Source organism: Cervus canadensis, chromosome 17 (genome assembly GCF_019320065.1).
Source record: "Cervus canadensis isolate Bull #8, Minnesota chromosome 17, ASM1932006v1, whole genome shotgun sequence".
NCBI lineage: Eukaryota > Metazoa > Chordata > Mammalia > Artiodactyla > Cervidae > Cervus > Cervus canadensis.
Window position 1 is genome coordinate 59,974,189 of NC_057402.1, and position 19,671 is coordinate 59,993,859.

Genomic DNA, 19,671 nt, shown 5'->3' on the forward strand with positions numbered 1-19,671 from the left:
CCATGTTTCCCTCAACTCTTCCCCCTAATGTTGTAGGTATCTTATATATTACAGTTGCATATATTGAAATCCTCATCAGATGATATATACTTTCAATCTCAAAGCATATTTTAAAGACACCAACAGGAAAAGAATGGTCCATTATATTTACTTAAGTTAGATTATATTTACATAAATATATTTACAATTTTTGCTGCTCTTCTTACATTTCCATTGTTTCAAGTTTCCTTGTGGCACAATTCCCCTTTCCTAGGGGGAACGTCCTTCTATTTTTAAAAATTTTGTACTGGGGTACAGCTGATTAATAAACAATGTTGTGACAGTTTCGGGTTAACAGCAAAGGGACTCAGCCGTACATGTACACACATCCATTCTCCCCAAATGCCCCTCCCATCCAAGCTGTCACATAACACTGCGCAGAGTTCCATGTGCTATACAATAGGTCCTTGTTGGTTGTCCATTTTAAATACAGCAGTGTACAAGCCCATCCCAAGCTCCCTTACTTTATCTGTTTTTTAGAGTAGGTCCACTGATGGCAAATGCTTCTGCTTCTCTTCATCAGATAATGTCTTATTTCACCACAGTACCTAGTGAGAAATCAGCAGTCATTTGAATCATAGCTAATGAATCATTATCTGGCTGCTTTCCAGTGTTTTTCTTTAGTTTTAGGCAGCTTCATTATGATGATGCCCATGTTTGGCCATGGATTTTTTTGATTTTTACTCTGGTATTTGCTAAGCTTCTTGAATCTTTGGGACTATGTCTCTCACCAGATTTGCTAAGTTTTCAGCCATTATTTCATCAAACACTTTTTCTGCAGTGCACTTTCTCCTCTTCTTCTTGAAGACTGATGACATGTCTTTTGATATTTTCTCAAGGGTCCCACAGGCACTCTTCAGTTTTTAATTTTTTTTCTCTCGTTCAAACTGGATAATTTCACTTGATCTGTCTTTGTGGTCACTGGCTTTTGCTTCTGTTATTTATTTCTATTCTGCTACTAAGCTCACTCAGTGGGTTTTTTAATAAACTTTTTATATAGAATGGTTTTAAATTTACCAAAAGAATTGTGAAGATAGTACTGTTTCACCTACACCTAATTTTGCCTATTATTAACATCTTTGCAATTAATAAATGGATATTGGTATCCAGTTGCTACTAAAGTCTGTGCTATATTCAGATTGTCTTAATCTTCATCTTTTGTCCTTTTTATCTTCCAGAATGTCATTCAGGACCCACATTACATTTAGTTGTCATGTCTCCTCAGGTTCTTACTGGCTACAACAGTTTCTCAGGCTTTCTTTTGGATGACCTTGACAGTTTTGAGAATAGATACAGTTAGATGTTTTATAGACTGTCTTATACGGGGAATTGTCTGATGTCTCTCTCTTGATTAAAATTACGAGCTTTGGGGAAGAAGACCACAGACAAAAGGTCGTTTTCATCATTTCATCACATCATGTCAAGAGCAATTATATCAACATGGCGTATTACTGTGGATGTTAATTTTGTCTGGTTTTTCCACCATAAGCTAATTCTTTTCACCCATTTCACACTGTCCTCTTTGGAAGAAAGTCATTGTGCATAGCTCACACTTACAGAATATAAGGTTATAATACCCCTCCTTGAGCACAGAGAAATTACATAAATTATTTATGTAATCCAGTGATGGATACATAAGTGGAATCCAGTGAGCTTTACATTTTGATTAATGTGTTTTGGGGGTTCTGAAATTTTTATTTAATTCTTCTTTATATCATGTTTTTTGCTGACTTTCTTTCTATTCATTTCTAGAATTATTTCTTACTTCTTGGAATACTTTTAAATGACTGTTTCACAGTCTTTTTCAGATAATTCCAGAATATGTGTCATCTTGGCATTGACTTCGGTAGATTTCCTTTTTCCACAGCACTGAGGATTTCCTAGCTCTTTATCTGCTGATAAATTTGGAGTTGCATTGTGGGTATTTTAACTGGTACTCTGAAAGTGAAAGTGAAAGTCGCTCAGTCGTGTGGACTCTACGACCCCATGGACTATACAGTCCATAGAATTCTCCAGGCCAGATTACTGGAGGGGGTAGCCTTTCCCTTCTCCAGGGGATCTTCCCAACCCAGGAATTAAACTGGAGTCTCCTGCATTGCAGGCAGATTCTTTACCAGCTGAGCCACAAGGGAAGCCCAAGAATACTGGAGTGGGTAGCCTATCCCTTCTCCAGGGGATCTTCCTAACCCAGGAATCGAACAGGGATCTCCTGCATTGCAGGCGGATTCTTTACCAACTGAGCTATCAGGGAAGCCCCAAATGGCACTCTGGTCACTTTAAATTCTATGGAGAATGGGCATTTTTTTTTAAAGCAGGTAATCAGTCCTCTTGGGCGCAGGCTGCAGGCTCCAAACAGCCTCGGGGCATTGGGTTCAGTGTCACTTTTGTTTAGCCTTTGCCAAGCTGTTAGAATCTGTCTCCTATTTTTGCCCAGCTCCCCACTCCTAACAATGTTCCACTACTTTCTGATTCTCTGGGACTCCCTCTGGCTGAAAGGCGAGTGTGTGAGTTGCCTTGATTGGCTTTGTGTCTCAGCACTGACTTCCGGGGCCAGGTGGCGCCTTGCCGTCGGGGCCGCAGGTGGTCTGAGAGGAGGGACGCCTCCCTCGGAGTCCCCGGCGACAGGCGGCCCTGCCACCGTGGTTGTTCCTGCTGCTGCCCTGGAGCAGAGTCGCCTGGCGCTGGGTTCAAGGGAATCGAGGAAAATAAAAACAGGGTTTCCTCCATCTGCCCTGAGCACGGAAAGTTCTCTTTTCTGGTTTCCAAGCCAGAAGTACAGGCCTTCTCGCACTGGAGCTTTTTCGTCCCGCTTCCAGCTCTGTCCAGACGTCCGTGTGTTTAGAGCACCGCTCTCCTTCCCCAGCCTGACCGCTGCCGTTTACTCTGAGCGCTCAGCGTCACTTGGGGACTCTGTCCGGGTGCCACCGCGGGCTTCCCAGGTGGGGGCAGGGTCCGCTCGTTCGGCCTGCCTTGCCGGCGCTTTGTGCTAGCACCGGAGCATCCGTGGCGGTCCTGCAGTGGGGTCCCGCCTTCTCCGTAAAGCCTTTCCGGGTACCGCCGCCCCCAGCCCCACTCTAGAGCAAGGCTCCCCCCGCCCCGTATCCGGCGCATTCTGCGCAGTGACTTGCTGTGGTCCTGGGGTTGTGTGTGTGTCCCGCTTCCTGGCCCATCACCCAAAGTCAACGGCTGCATCTTTTCAGGCTTCTGTTCACCGTCTCACCCACTTTCCTCGATATAAAACGTGCTCAGTACTTCTTATTGGAAACACCTAATTCCCACAGTGCCGTGTGGGAAGCTGCTCACTAGCCTGGAGCTCTCTGTCTGTCCGTGGAGGAGCAGGAACCAGTGGAGTTCCTGGAGTGTATTCATTCTTAGAAACACTTGTCCCTCCCATCCCTCTGTGCCCTGACCCTGCAGTCTCCCCAGGAAGTTTCCCTATTCTTTCTGGGACTCAGATACAGCTTTGGAAGGGCACTGCCAATTCAAAGCCTCAGAAATTAGGCTTTTTTTTTTTTTCATGGTCAACGGGAGATCTTAAAGAGACTCTGATTACACTTCTTTTGAAGCTAATCACAGCAGAAGCTCTTCTTGGTAGCTCACTAGGAAACAAGAAGTTCTGAGTAAGGGCCTCTGAGGACCGTGGGGAAGTGCCTGAAAAGCTCCCACGGCCTGACCAGCACAGTCTGGCCAGGCCTCCCAAAGTGAAGATGCTCTGTGCTAAGCTCTACGTGGCATAATGGAATCAAGTAGAATCTTATAGGAACCCTAAACCCACCCAGACTCTTTCATGCTGAAAGTCATCCACTTCCCCCGACTTCCCAGGTGCAGGAGTGTGCCCTTCCGGGCCAGGACTGCAGCCTGGGTCCCGGGAGAGTCTCAGATGTGTCGCTGGGGTGATGTGGATGAGTGACCCGTGTGTCCCTCTTCTGTCTCCACTTCAGGAGGCGTGCGAGGCCCTGCTGGACCAGTGCCTACGCTACGTGCAGTCCTGCAGCCCCCAGAGGACCACTGGCAGCCTCAGCGTGGGCTTCGCCCCGCTCTGTCCACCCTCTGAAGCCACAGCCTCTGGCCCCAGCCTCGTGATCGATGGGAGAAGTCTGGCCTACGCCCTCCAGAAGAACCTGGAGGACAAATTCCTCTTCCTCGCTAAGCAGTGCCGGTCTGTCCTTTGCTGTCGCTCAACCCCCCTGCAGAAGAGCATGGTGGTGAAACTGGTCAGGAGCAAGCTCAAGGCCATGACCCTGGCCATAGGCAAGTATCCAGGCCGGATGGCCTCCTCCTGTGCAGCTGCCTTCTCTTGAAGCATCTTGGATTTCCTGCCCCTTCCATACTACACTCTAGGGTGGGAAAACACTTTCTTGTTCTTATTTCTATTTATAAAATCACACTCGGTGCAATAAAATTGGCAGTCTGTTCCAAATATAAAGCTTGGATTTGAAAGCCACAAAATACACTAGCAACAGATACAGCTACATATTATAAAGTCGGTAATTCATTGTCGAATTAAAAAGTTAGAGCTTCTTACTGTCTCCCGGGAGACAGGAGAGTCCTGTCGTGAGGCCCTCAGCAGAGCCCTGCCCACTAAGCCTGACCCCAGGCCAACTTAGGGAGAAGGCCCTTTGTAGGTGCTTCTGATGGCCATGAGCCGCCTGGGGTCCAACTTCATCACACTTCGGGACCCAGAGATTCCATGGTGATCAGAATCCGCATCACTTCTTGTCTGCTGAACTTTGTTTCAAGTGTTAGTCACTCAGTTGTGTCCGACTCTTTGTGACCCCATGGACTGTAGCCCGCCAGGCTCCTCTGTTCATAGGATTCTCCAGGCAAGAATGCTGGAGTGGATCGCCATTTCCTTCTCCAGGGGATCTTCCCCACCCAGGAATCGAATCCGGGTCTCCTGCATTGCCAGGCTGATTACCATCTGAGCCACCTGGGAGATGATTTTGTTTCAAGACCAGCATCTAATTTTAAAACATTTCTCCTAACTCTGAATAGTTGCTGAATCTTGCATCATTTCCTTAAGGACTGTGTGTCTGATGGTGGTTTTTCCTTGCAGACTGGGGCTGGCGAGCCTTCTGGGCTCCTCTCCAGTCTGCACCAGCACCCACCTGTCTCCCCACCCACTCTGATTCAACTCCAGTGTCCAGGGAGGTTCAGGGACGTGGGAGCCCCACCTGCTGGGGAGAGCTGGGAGAGACTGCAGGTAGCCTAGGAAAAGGGGTGGTCCCCAGGATTCCCCGATATCAAATAGTTTGGTCTTCCTGCATATAGAATGCACACCTAAGTGAGAGCTGGCTCTGAAATAAAGCTTCCTCACCAATCAGTAATAATTACTCTATTTTCTATAGGAGGTCTGTGACAGCCCCCCTTTGGTGATATAGGAATTGCCACCCTGTCACCTCATCAGGACAGTTAGGGCTGGTGATGGCCTTAGCATGGTTGTCATGGAGATGGACCTGCACATCCCCAGGGCATGGTAACCGGTGAGGGGTGTGAGTGTGTGTGTGTTCACCCACAGCCTGGTTCCGGCTGAGATAAGACAGGCAGCTCTTCTAGGGTGGCCCCTCTTCAGGGAGGCTGTCTCAGGACCACCTTTGCCCTCATGTGCCCAGACAGGCCTTTAGGTCTCTCTGAGCAGGTGTTGGAGGCAGAAGCTGAGGAGTTTGAGTCCAGGTCTGCACCCTCACCGATAACTTTGCTCCTCTGTGCTCCAGCCTCAGCCGTAACATGGGGTCAGCGTCCTCCAGTGGGGCGGGTGTGAGACTCTGAACATGATACGGCACATTCTCACTGCCTGTTCGGGACCCAGCTCACTCAGCCACCGCATCACTGGTGTGTGGCGCTCACTTAGGAATCTGGGGAAAGAAAAAGGCTAGTTAGAAAGAAAAAACAAAACAGAATCTCAAAAGGGAAAGGAAAAATAAAAACCCATCAACTTTTAGCTCATTTCTTTCTATGAGTTAAGGCATGACTGTGACCTAGACCTGGGCATCCAGCAGTTAATAATCCAGAGAGCATCATTGCCCACACATCTCATTTTGAATGGGACATTCTGGGCAGAGCTACAGAGGTTATTGCTTCACAGAATTTCAGCTGGACAAATAACTGACTCATTCTCCAGGTTGGGCCCTGTGCAGTAAAGAACAGAGGGATCACAGAGGAAAGACATCCATCTGAGTCACTCTGACTTTATATACCTATACTCTTTACATGTTTGAAATGGGGGAGGTATTCTGTGATGTGGGCCCTTCTGCCACCCTGTTCCAAGAACAGTCACTCTCAGTGAATGATAATGAGTTTAACTCTCCGGTTGTCTTTCCCCAAAGACGCTGAGAGTGCTGACCCTGTGCTCGTACACACTTTCTGTCAGCAATTTGACTAAATACATAGGTGGTCTCCTTAATTACATGCTTGGAGAGACCAAAGGTGGGCACAGTAACTAACAAGCTAGCCAGACTTGAGTGTGCAAACAGAGTTCCACAGTTTGCTGGGCACAGTTTAACCTCCTTTGTTCAGTTTAGAGAACCACTCACAGGAGTGTGAATGGAAGTAGCTTTGACTGACATGTGACAAAGCCTAGAGTGGGTCAGGAAGTAACAGGGAAGGCGGTGATCCTATTCTGTTCTAGATCCCTGAAGGGCTCTACTGGTGTGTGAGCCAGTAGCTTGGAACGTGTCCTAAATGGAAAGGGGCGCTGGCCGCTGCTTTCTCAGATTCTTCCTGGTGTGGCTGCTGGGTCCAAGCCTCCCACCAGGTTTGTTCTGACTGCATAACCCGGCTCCCCTGGGGCAGGGGCTGCACTGCCTCTTCCTCACTCCTCCCTAGGACCCTTCACAGTTCCCAGCTCACACCGGAGTCCCGTGAAGATCCACCAAGCCTGTTTAATCATGTACATCTCAGCTCATGATTCTCCCTGCCTGTGATGTTCTAGGAGACGGAGCCAATGATGTCAGCATGATCCAGGTGGCAGATGTGGGCGTGGGAATCTCAGGCCAGGAGGGCATGCAGGTAAGGACAGGGGGCTGTCCTGGGCAACCAAAGGGCTCCCACTGTGAGCCGCGCTGGCCTCGCTGTGAGCTGTCCTGCAGAGCTGAAGGCTTGGACCTTGATATAGCTGGCGCTCGCCTCCTGCTAAACCGGCAGTAGACCAGGTGGCAGGCGGCTCTTCATGTTGGTGAAGCCGTGCAGTGAATGTGCCTGTCAGTCTGTTTCTCTGTAAAGGTGGCATGGAGTGAGGCGAGGTGAGTCATCGCCTTCCTCTGGCTGTCGGTGGGTCGTCTCTGCAAGGCATTTTTTACTGCTGCTGAACATCAGTGATACCATGGACTTTGCTATAGGACTGTTGTGTCTTGGTGTCACTATAAAGATGGAGTAAAGCCATCCTCTCTCATGTGAAAATTAATCTCTGTGTTTTTCATTTGCCACTATGTTGGCTCTGCACATGATCCAGAGGATGAATAAATGGGTTTATTATGAATGTGCTTCTTTCTCATGTAGTAGTTCTACATTTGATTAAGTTTGAATCACAATATTTTTAACTTGGTGGAGACTTTTGGGAACAGTCTATCCAGTTGTCTTCTTTTAAAAATCAAGATGTTGTCCACTCTTTGGTTGCCAGTTGCTCATTGACGTGCTCACCCTGTAACGAGCTCTTGAGCCCTCATGTGTCCCATGCTAGTGCAAGGTCATTGTTTTTCTCACTTGACACTGAAATCACAGTTTTATGGAAAGTCCTGAGCCAGAAGCACAATTGTTCCATCTCGGCCTCATCCTCAGTACATAACTCTCCTCCTGCACCTCGTCTGACTTGGGTTATGTTACTGTACGTGTTTTCTTCCTCCATAAAACTGAAAATGGAACCCAGTTTGGACTCATCCTTGCCCCTCCTCCCAGTGACATCACATGCTGCTGCTGCTAAGTCTCTTCAGTCGTGTCCGACTCTGTGTGACCCCATAGATGGCAGCCCACCAGGCTCCTCCATCCCTGGGATTCTCCAGGCAAGAACACTGGAGTGGGTTGCCATTTCCTTCTCCAGTGCAAGAAAGTGAAAAGTGAAAGTGAAGTCGCTCAGTCATGTCCGACTCTTCGCAACCCCATGGACTGTAGCCTACAAGGCTCCTCCATCCATGGGATTTTCCAGGCAAGAGTACTGGAGTGGGGTGCCATTGCCTTCTCCGTGACATCACATGGGGGAGCTCAAAAATGTCTATTGAATGAATGAGAAAAATAGTTAATTCCATCTGATTTTTTAAGCATTGCCTCCTTTGCACTCATTTCCTAGAATGAATACCTAACCAGGGCAGTGCTTGTAAACCACGAGTGCAGAGAAATGCAGCCAGTGAATCCACTTTGTATCAGGGTCTCTAAGATTGAGCACGCCAGTGAGGAAGGGCATGAGCTGTGTCCACTGCAGGGCCTCAGGGCAGGAGCCAGAGGATTCAGTGAGCCATGAAGGAGGTGTGGGGATCAGCCAGACTGTAGGGCTCTTACTGAGACTCAGCTTTGAGTGGACATGACTTCTGCATGGAATGTCACTGGATGCTTCCATATTTACTTGAAACTATACTTCTTTATTGAGGGCGCATTATGTAAAGTGACAGTAAGACTCGTTCTCCTACTGTTCTAAGGGTTCAGGTTCCCCAGAGGAATGTGGCCCTGCTTGCTTGTTAGTCCCGTAAGAAAGGGGACGTTGTGCGGAGCTCCCTGGAAGAGACACTGTGTGGGACGCTGTGGCCATAGGGACCCGAGGAGTCCAGGCTGAGTGTCTGAGGAAAAGTGATGGTAGTTGCAGCTCCCCAGCTCAGCCAGGGTGGAAAAGGTGTCCCAGGCAGGGGAACAGAAAGGACCAAGGAGATTATGTAGCTCTGAGACACCCAGTCTTTGAGGAGTCATCTGGTCAACCATGTTTGTTGAGCACCCCATGGGTCAAGCGCTGACTGGGAACCAGGGCTGCAGGTAATCACAACATCTACCATGCAGGGTCTCATGGAATATTCAGAAAGATCAGAAAGGGAAGGTAGAGAAGATTTTAACTTACATCAGTGGTCATAATTGAGTTGTCTTGAGTGCTGTGAAGGAACAGCATGAGTTTCCCTGCTGAGGATGTGGTGGGAAGCTCTGCCCAGCTGGGAATACTGGGGAGGCCACTGTGATTGGGGGAGCAAGCGGTGTGTTCAGGGTGTGGAGGCGGGAAGCTGGGCCGAAGGGTGGAAGAAAGGCCAGCGGGGCCTGGAAGGAGGGGCATGCCTGCAGTTCTCAAGTTTGGGGCTGCTTCTCAAACACCCCTGGGGCCTCTCCTTCACTCGGACTCAACGTCAACCCTTCATTGTTTAGGACATTGAAGACAGGGACCCTGTGTGATGGTATCTGTCTCCAAGTCTGTGTCGGGCAACTGGAGGGTCTTAATACATGATTTTTGAGAGGATGAATTATGGAATAAATGAAGGAAGAAAAGATGCACGAAGCCCTTAAGGCTCCCACATGTTGACAGGAAGAGGGGTAAAGATGTGGTTTACTTTCAGATCCTTACTTTTGGGTTCAGAAAGCAGACATTCTAAGGCTTCATTCTTTTCTGTCATGTGTCATGATGTTACTCTGTTTCACAAATGGGACAGTATCATCACTTGCTCTTTTCTAAGTGATATTTAAGGGAAGCCTGTAAAATTTGAAAAGGAGACTTAAATGTTTATGTGGAATAACCTTCAAAGATAAGCAAAAATGTATCTTTGACATTTTCGTGGATTTTTCCCCCAAATAATGAAATTCATTCCCAAATAATGATGTATTCCAAGTTATTTTGGACACAGACATTGTCATTAGGATGGCACCGTCTGGCCCAGTTAGTTAATTGTGTAGAATACGTTGCTCAGTGAGGTAAAGGAAAGCTTCCTCCCCCGGGCTCTTTCCTGTCTGCAGAGGAAGCCTGCCATCCATCTCACTGTCCTTTCAGGCCATGTTCAGTGCCCTGCAGTGGGCATCCTGAGACTGGGCTGGCTGGCGGGCAGGGCATCCATGGGCCTGGCCTTGCTCATCACACGTGGCTCTTGGGGAGAACGCCCCAGAGGACACCTCTCAGGACAGCTGTCTGTCTGTCCCTGACGCATACCTAAGGGGCAGCTTTGGTTCATCTTTGGGTTGCGATCCTAATATGATTTAGATGAATAAAACATCAGAGAGTGGGAAAAAGCAGGGAAACTTCATACATCTCCATATTTTTTTTTAGTTTGCCTAAAAAAAAAAAAAGCATGGGAAAGAAAAAGCAAAAACTTTACAAATACATCAATTACATATATTTGAAATCTTAAATATGTCCTCTAGAGCAGTATCCCTAAACTAGAGTGTGGTTGATACTGGATTTTTCTTAAATGCAAGCGTTCATCCTGGAGACAGTGGTAACAGCCAGCTCAGGCTGGATTTCTGCATCCCTGTTGCGCCTTGTGTTTGGGGGGAGTTAAGGCGGACCTCAGGCACAGTGAAGTAGCACCAATAACTAGCACTCTCTCCCTCTCAAGGCAGTGATGGCCAGCGACTTCGCGGTGCCGAAGTTCCGATACCTCGAGAGACTCTTGATTGTTCACGGACATTGGTGCTATTCCCGGCTTGCCAACATGGTGCTGTACTTCTTCTACAAAAACACAGTATGTATTTGATGCCAGTGTCGAGGATTTTTGATGTGAAATCCGTGAGATTCACAGGACTGTTAACTGAACGTGGTCTGCGGGCCATCCCACAGCCTCCTGTTGGTTCCAGCCACACTTGGCTTCTGTGGCTTTTTTCCAGGCCTGGTCTGCCCTTGCACCCTCAGTCTCATAAGTCTTAACTCACTTGCTGCTCTGAGGATGGAAACAGGTAGATCCAAGGAGGAAGTCCACTTGCAGCTTTATAATAAGTAGAGTGACTGTGGGGCCCAGGGGTTTTCATGAAGTCCTCAGTCAGTGAGTGGTCAAGGCTCCTTTCTGCCCCCACCCAGCTGACTCCAGTTTCCAGGCCCTTTACCACTCTGTCCCTGTCTCTCTCAGAAATGGTCTCCTGAGGCGCCCACAGACAGGATGCTCTGATCAGTGCTCTCTCAAAGCACATGGGCTCATCTGATGAGTGGAAGTGTGGTTGGCAGTCCTGGGTCAGCATGAGGACTCGGCTGGGCTGTGACCCTGATGCTAAGAAGGCTGTTGAGATTGCCCACCGTCTTCGAGAAGCCTTTCCTCATCCCCCTGGCCACCATGAATGTACATAGGCCTATGGCTGCATTGTTGCTTCTGTGTTCATTCATCAACCACAGGCATCATCACGTTTTACCATAGTTTCCTGTTCAGGAAACTTCTGCACTAGACACTGACACTCCTCTACAACTCTGCTACACTCCACTACACACCTAGCCCGCTGCACTCTCAATAAATACACAAAATATTTTTGCTTATAAATCTAGGATTACAGAACTAGTCAATGAGGTAGTGAAATGGTAAAAATTTTATTTTGAGCTAAACGATTTCATAGCAGTTTGTTTATTCAGATACAAATGGACTTTAATATAGCAATTATGACATTGAAGCTTTGGCCCCAGATTTAATGAAGTAGAAATAAATGGCAAAAATCGCGCCCACCCTGGGCCAGCAGGAAGGGGCTGCCACCCTCTGTGCTGGCAGGTAGACGCCCCTCAGGCCAGCTCATTCTGTACTTGACCTTTCAGTTAGGGCGTGCACAGACCTGCTTGGCTCAGGACAGTTCTGTTTCTTCAGGGACTCTGATTCAGGGCCCTGGTCTGTTTCCTGCTGACCCTAACATTTAATTCTTAGTTCCTTCACTACTGTGTTCTTGGCAGACAGCCGTGTGGCAGCAATAGCCTCCAGGATGGACCACATGGCCATCTCAGGACCCTACCCTACTTGTGAGGTATAGACATTCTACTGAGAACTTGCTGGATTGCTGCTTGTCCCTTTTGCCTCTGATAGGAGGCAAGGAGACAAAGTAAGTAAACTCTTGGGGTAGCTGACTCTTCAGAGCAGTCCTGTAGATTTGCCCTGTTGGATCCATAGCTCCAAAGTCAAGAGCATGTCTAATTTTATAGATTAGATCCTGGAAATTAATTCAGATTGGGTTCTGCCTGGGACTCAATCCATGCAGGGCTGTGCCGTGCTGTCCCTGACCTCATCAGATCCCCTTGCTACTGACTGCCTGGCGTTGCCTCCCCAGCACCACCCCCTCCTTGCACACAGTTGCAAACCTAGAGGCTCCCAGCTCCCAAAGGGGTAGGTGGTGCTTTGAGTAAAGATGTGAGTGGGGCTGGGCAGGCTGGAATCCCAGCACTGTTTCTCTCAGTCATTAGCTGTGCAATCTGGAGCAAGTTATTTGCCTCCTTTGGATTTTGTTTTCTTTATCTGAAAACAAAACAGAACACAGGAATTGAACTCTGCTCTCTGTAATTCCTAAGGAAAACTTCTTAGGCTGAGGGGGAGGCATTCCATATTTCGGTTGCAGAAGAGACCCAGAGTGGCCACTGGAATGGACAGTGCCTCCTGTCTGCCACAGCGACTCTGCCCTCGGGGGAGGAGACAGGCAAGGAGAAGGGGCCTCTCTTTATTCTGTGTCAGATGCAAGGCCTCTGTGAACAAGCACTTAATCTACTTGAGAAGTTCAGAAATAATTATTCTGCCTCCCAAAGTGAGAAATTCATTTGTTTTCAGAATAAGTTCGCCTGCCTTCCAATAAGGAGTAGAGAAGGAAAGTTTCCATAGCAACAGTGGTTTGAGGAGAAGGCTTTGGGTACTACATGAAAAAATAATCTCAATTATCTAAGTACTTTTTCTCCTCTTTGACTCCACTTGGTCACTGATGAGTCACTAGGCTACACATGAGGAGGTAGAAGAGCGATAAGCAAGTGTGGGTGTGAAAAAGGGAAGAAAGTTAGTGAAGAAGCCACGTTTGTCAGTTTTCAGGGTGGAGGGGAAGAGTTGCATTAGGGCATAGACTGAAGCGAGGTTTGGAAGATCTGGGTCATTAGAGGTGATATCAGTGTAGACTGTGTCCTTTTTTCCTGATCATTGGAACAAGCCATTTTTAGGTCAGGAAACCTCTCTGAGCTCTAGTTCACAGAGGTTAAGTGACTGCCTCAAGGTCAGAGATATGCATAGCAGCAGCTCCAGAACCCACACCCAGGCCACTGTCTGCGGTGCCCAGCAGAGAATGTTCTTCCTCCGTGGCTCCTCCAGGCCAAGAGCCCCGAGTGGTTGAACAAGATGGGTTTGTTACTCATGCAATGACCACTGTCCAGTCATTTGACACCTTGGACCTTAGTTTCCTTTCCTCTAAATGGGGTGAGCACGCCGGCCCTGCTTGAGCCACAGACGAAGGAAATAGCTGTTCTTTGACAGTACCAACCACAGATGACATTGATGAGCATCTCAGCATGTAGGGAGCTCTTGTGAGTGCTTCATTAATTCTCACCACAGCCCACAGCTGAGTATGGCTGGTGTGCCCATGTCATGGACAAGGTCACTGAGGCAGAGAGTGGCTAAATGATCTGTGCCAGCTTGCATAGCTAGCAAGTGTCAGAATGCTTGGCAGTCGCTGAGCTGCCAGTCCCCACCCCTACCCCCCACTACATAGAGCATCAGGATGTTCAGTGACCAAGTAATAGTGGGAAGAGGCTCACCCAGGTCCTCACGCTGGGCATGGGAGGAGGTTCCTCCACCTCTCTGGACCTCGCTTTCCTGTTTGGGATAGCCACAGGGACCAGCAGGAATGCCTGTAGCTCACCCCGACAGCAGAGTGCCTGGCAGAGCCAGGGGCTCAGTCAGAGTCACGATCACCACCATGCTTGTGTGTGCGTCCTCCCCGCCACCGGAGTCAGTAACTGTACACTGTTCCTCATCACAGAGGAAGGCGGCATCCAGGGTATGGCCCAGATAGGTTTGGTGTAGTGTCCCAGAGAGGGGCGCAAGGAAGGAAGCCCGGCGGTGGGTGGTGCACCCTGCTGGCCCTCTTGACCTGAGCCACCCTAGACCCCGCCAGAGCTTTATTTTGTTTTCCTATGATCTGTGGTCCTTTGACCACAGGACTGCACCCCTCCGAGGGCTGTTGGTGGGAATCCCCAGCTGCTGTTGCTGCCCTTCCGATGCTGGAGGGATGCAGGAGGGGAGGGAGAGACAGGGCACCAAGGTGAGAGCTGTCTCTGGAGACAATCTCCGCTCACAGATTCAGCCTTTCCAGCCAGACTGCGAGCCTCTCGGCCAGAGCCCCTCCTCTGGGACAGGAGTTCGCAGGCAGCTCTCTGGCCCCTGGGACGGGAGTCACGGGCGTCCGCGGGCCCCTGGGACGGGAATCACGGGAGTCCGCCGGGCGGTTCTCGGCCGCCTGGGACGGGCGTCTGCGGGGCAGCTCTCTGGCCCCCTGGGACGGGCGTCCGCAGGCGGCTCTCGGCCGCCTGGGACCGGAGCCCGCGGGGCAGCTGAGAACCGCCGTCCCACCCTTCCTTTGACCACAGATGTTCGTCGGCCTCCTGTTCTGGTTCCAGTTCTACTGCGGCTTCTCCGCGTCCGCCATGATTGACCAGTGGTACCTGATCTTCTTTAACCTGCTCTTCTCGTCGCTCCCCCAGCTCGTGACTGGGGTGCTGGACAAGGACGTGCCGGCCGACGTGCTGCTGGCCGAGCCGCAGCTCTACCGCAGCGGCCAGAACATGGAGGTGAGCCCCGCCCCGCGGCACCCTGCAGCGAGGTGCCCGGCCTCTTTCCGTGGACACCCTGGGCAGGCAGAGCAGGGCAGACGCCGGACGAGGTCACTCAGATGCGGAATCCAGTGCTTAAAATGATACGAATGCAGTCATTTACAAAACACGGGTTTTGAAAACAAACTTTTGTTACCAAAGGAGAAATATGGCGTGGAGGGGTAAATTGGGAGCTTGGGACCTTAACATACACACACTACTGTATATGAAACATCACTAGGAAGAGCCTACTGTGTAGCACAGGGAATTCTACTCGGTATTCTGTAATAACCTATGGCGGTGAAGAATCTGATGAAGAATATAAAACAGAATTACTTTGCTGTACTCCTGAAACTAACACAACATTGTACACACTATACAACTATACTCCAGTAAAATTTTAAAAATAAAATCTTCTAAAAAAAATGGACACCGAAACAGTTAAAATTCTAGAATCTGACCAGTGGGAGTAAAACAATGAATTCTGTCTACTTGACTACAATGCATTGAAGTAGAAAGAGTTGAATGGTTGTGATGGTATCAGAGGTGTATATATGGGCCCAAACTCATCAAAATGTTTACATTAAAAGTATGTGTAGTTTCTGTATATCAGTTTACCTAAAGCTTAAAAAAAGAGAAAAGATTTTTTTAAAACTATGTGTGGGTGTATGCTAAGTTGCTACAGTCCTGTCCGACTCTTTGCAACATTATGTACTATAACCTGCCAGGCTCTATGGGATTCTGTCGCTGGGATCCTCCAGGCAAAATACTGGAGTGGGTTGCCATGCTCTGTTCCAGGGGCTCTCCCCTCACCCAGGGATCGAACCCACACCTCTGTGTCTCCTGCACTGGCAGGTGGGTTCTTTACCACTAGAGCCACATGGGAAGCTCTTTTAAAAGTATACCAAGATGAAAATTGTCTTTCCACTAAAAGTTTCCAGGAGCCCAAGGAAAGCCTATTTGGAATCCAAGTCAAGGACATGTGGGATAGCTGTAGGCAGATCAGGGATTTTTCTAAAACATCCCCAAAAGAAATGTGATTTTCTTCAAATAGGGATTAATGAGAAGATAAATCCATAGGGAAACTCTGGGAAAACCAAGTGAACACAAACCGATAATGTAAATAGATATTTACATTAATACACTGCGTAGATTGGCATGCTGACTCCCAGCTGTCCCTGCTGGTCAGTAAAGAAAGCCACGTCAGTGCTTCTCTTGGGCTGATTGGAATTATACATGTGCCCAGGGAATAGAGCCCAGCATCTCCCACAGTGGTCTCTAGATAATTCAGAACTGATTTACTGAAGCACTGACTTCCCACCGGGCTTCCCAGGTGGTGCAGTGGTAAAGAATCCACATGCCAATGCAGGAAACACAGGAGATAAGGGTTCAATCCCTGGGTGGGAAAGATCCCCTAGAATAGGAACTGGAAATCCTCTCCAGTATTCTTGCCTGGAAAATTCCCTGGACAGAGGAGCCTGGCAGTCTGCAGTTCGTGGGATGGCAAAGAGTCAGACACAGCTGAAGGACTGACTTCGTGTGGGCAGCCTGGGACGCAGGCTACTGAGGGTCCAGTAAATGAGGGGCTCTGCTCATCACCTGGGGGCGCTCCTGTACTCAGCCAGGTCTCACCTCCTGGGTGAGTTTGTTCTGGGGACTAACAGGAAGGGGCTGGTTTTCCTCAGTGCTTGGTAATCGCTCATCTTGTCTGCTCGAGTGTTCTGTGGGCCAGTACTCGCTCTTGCAGCTCAGAACTCAGGGTCAGATACAGACATGGGCACCCAAGGAAGACTTGATTAGTCCATTTCATAGTCATTTTTGCCTTTTATATGCAGCTAACTGATTTTAACATTAGGAGACATCCGTGATTTAATGTTAAAATAACTCAGTTTTAAGAAACATTCTAGGGGGTCCATCAACAGAGGGAAGCAAAGCCCTTTACAAAGTAGAAGGACTCAGGTTGAAGCGGCTGCCAGAATTTCATGCTTTAGTCCCTGGCTAGGGAAACTCCTCATGGGATTTTAGAATGCATTTCCTCTTTTTCCTGTTGTAATGGACCTTGCAGACCCAGATGCTGTCAGTGACCAACTCAGCCTCAAGGGCCCTTGCAGAGCCTTTCCATAGTGTTTTTCCACCATCCCCCAGCCCCCGGGACCTCCCTCTCCAAGGCCTGAGTTAGCAAGTGTCCCTGGGGTGCTTGGCTTGTGCCTTCGCGGCCCCCAGGGGTGACTGGAAAACCGTGTGAAGAGATGAGGCCATCCCTGTAATGCCTGTGCTTGTTCTTGTGTCTCAGGAATACCGGCCTCGCACGTTCTGGCTGAACATGGCCGATGCTGCCTTCCAGAGCCTCGTGTGCTTTTTCATTCCCTACCTGGTAAGTTGGCCCCTGGCCAGGCCTTTCCCGCCAGTTTCATCCGGTGACGCGCAGACAGAGGACCCCACTGTCTTTCAGGCCTACTACGACTCCGACACAGACATCTTCACCTGGGGCACCCCCATCACTGCCATCGCCCTGTTCACCTTCCTCCTGCACCTGGGCATCGAGACCAAGACTTGGGTGAGAACTGTGGGACTGACCCGGAAGGGGGCTGGTCTGTGAGCCCTCACTGAGGTGCCCAGTCTGTGAGCTTGAGCAGGGTTTTGCAAAGCCAGCCTCTCTGTGCTGAGAACACACTGGATCCCCGGGCCAGCCACATGGACCCGAGCCTGGGTGGGGCAGCTCCAGCCCACGCCCACGCCCGCGCCTGTCCTGGGCAGCGCTGGGCTCCTGCCCGCACGCGGAGCCCCTCCACCCCACTTCCCCTGGCCCCTGGCGTCCATCGCCCAGCCTGTGTTCATGCCGACCCACCCTGTTCCCACTCTGAGAACACTGCGCCTGCTCTGGGAGGACCGGTGCGTTTTTGTTGAAACAGAAGCCCTGTTGTGCTCTTTATCCCTCAGACCTGGCTCAACTGGACAGCTTGTGGCTTCAGTGTGGTGTTATTTTTCACCGTGGCTTTGATTTACAACGCTTCCTGCGCGACGTGCTACCCTCCCTCCAACCCCTACTGGACCATGCAGGCGTTGATGGGCGACCCCGTGTTTTACTGCATTTGTCTGCTCGCGCCCGTGGCTGCTCTGCTGCCCAGGTAGGGGTGCAGGACAGCGGCCTTCAGGTCCCACGTGAGCGCTGAAAGCTCTGTCTGTGCTGTGCTCCTGGACCATTCGAATCCCAGAGCTCAAAGGCTTTGCGGCAGCAGTAGCTGACTGTGTTCTGTATGTTCTTTCCAGGTTGTTTTTCAAAGCCCTGCAGGGGACCCTTTTCCCTACCCCGCTGCAGCTGGGACGCCAGTTAGCCAAGCAGTCCCCCGGGAAATTCAGGGCTCCCGGAGAGACCTCTGCTCAGGGGCACATCCCGGGAGAAGCAAGGACGGAGCCACCGGGACAGAGGAGCATCAGCGCCGCGCGGTCCGTCTCCCAGGACTGCAGCTCACGGGTGTCCCGGGGCGCGCGGCAGCCGGCCTGCTCCCCCGAGGCTGGCGGGGAGCCCAGCGCGGTGGACGTGGGCGTGCTGCGGAGGGAGGGCACCCTGCCGGACGGGCTGGGCAGCCAGCCCTCTCGGTCCTCCTCGCCGGGGCCGGTGGCCGTGGAGGGCTGTCCGGGAGGCTCCAGGATGAAACCTGTGAGCTCCAGCCAGCCAGCCCCCTTGCCGTCCGTCTTCAGCGTGCCCGGCCTCAGCTCCCTCAACTGGATGTCCTCGCTGTCCCTGGTCGGCGGGCTAGGCAGTGTCCTACAGTTCTCCCGGAGCGGTCTGCACATGGACAAGCGCGACGGCGACTTCCTGCCCGGCTCCGCGCCGCCGGACCGGGACCTGTGTGGCTTGAGTGGGCAGACCACAGACTGCTTCTAGGACCCCCTTCCAAGAAGCGCGGCTGGCAGTGCAGAGTGAAAACCTTGAAATGCCCCCCCCCTTTTTTTTTGAAAGATGTAATATTATTTATGTTTATTATTTGCACAGAGTTCTAGTGAGGTATATTTTATGTATTTCCAAGGCTGACACAGGAAATGAAAGGTACTGAAAAAAGAAAGTTTATTTTTTAAAAATTTTAAGTAGAGTATATTGAAAAGAAAAATAAGAGCTTTATCTTATATAAAAGTTTAAAGAAGAGTGACACTTGAAAAGGTGTGCTTAGATTTATTTTTTCATCTCATTTTATTAAAGAAAATGCAGTCTGTTTGGTTTGCTTCAGTATGTGTGACCTTTGCTTTCCCTGAGGGTAAGCACAGGGAACCCCCAGCGAGTGTGGATGGGGTCAGGGGAGGTGATGGGCACACACGTGGCTTTGGCGGAGATCCTCACTGTCTGTCTGTCAGTCCCACCACTAGGGGGGTTGGGTCTCTGCTTCACCAGGAAAGGGAAATTGAGAACTCTGGGAAAGCAGACACACACAAAATTCATTCCAACGTTCATTTCTATGCAGGCATTTGGTAAAGATCACCTGTACGTATTATAATTCCTATGTAGGTTCTTGCCTGTTAAAATCATAACAAGCAATAAACAGCCTTCACTTTGCAAAGAGATCGTGTCCGGTTGACACTGTTGTGTGATGTTATTAACATGTTACCTAATGTTACTAAAGACCTGTTCATGTGCCCAATACGCAGGCAGGTCAAACAAACCAAAATGTTGGAGTTCGGAGCAGAGAAATGTTTACTGCAGGACCAAGCAAAGAGAATGGGTGGCTTGTGCTCAAAAAATACCAGGAACACCCCTAAGGATTTCCACAAAATGTTTTTAAAGGCCACATGAGGAAGGGGCATCCCAGGGTCTGTGATCAGCTGTGACAGTTCCCTGATTGGTTGATGGTGATCAGTCCTTAGGTGCCAGAAAGTCTGGAGGCTCATGGTCATCAAGCAGTTCATTTCTTCCATCTGGTGGTGGTTCCAACATC

The 19,671-nt window shown here is 49.7% G+C and overlaps 1 protein-coding gene across 2 annotated transcripts in view; it reads left to right on the forward strand.

Moving 5' to 3' along the window:
- ATP10A (ATPase phospholipid transporting 10A (putative)) overlaps positions 1-19,298 on the forward strand; it is a 181,572-nt gene extending 162,274 nt beyond the window's left edge. For both annotated transcript variants that reach the window (XM_043489379.1, XM_043489380.1), the window contains 8 exons: positions 3,981-4,290; positions 6,971-7,047; positions 10,551-10,676; positions 14,519-14,719; positions 17,034-17,114; positions 17,193-17,297; positions 17,681-17,868; positions 18,011-19,298. In XM_043489379.1, the coding sequence (XP_043345314.1) occupies positions 3,981-4,290; positions 6,971-7,047; positions 10,551-10,676; positions 14,519-14,719; positions 17,034-17,114; positions 17,193-17,297; positions 17,681-17,868; positions 18,011-18,629 (1,707 nt within the window). In that variant the 3' untranslated portion in view covers positions 18,630-19,298. The remainder of the gene's footprint in view (positions 1-3,980; positions 4,291-6,970; positions 7,048-10,550; positions 10,677-14,518; positions 14,720-17,033; positions 17,115-17,192; positions 17,298-17,680; positions 17,869-18,010) is intronic.
- The last annotated feature ends 373 nt before the right edge of the window (positions 19,299-19,671 follow it).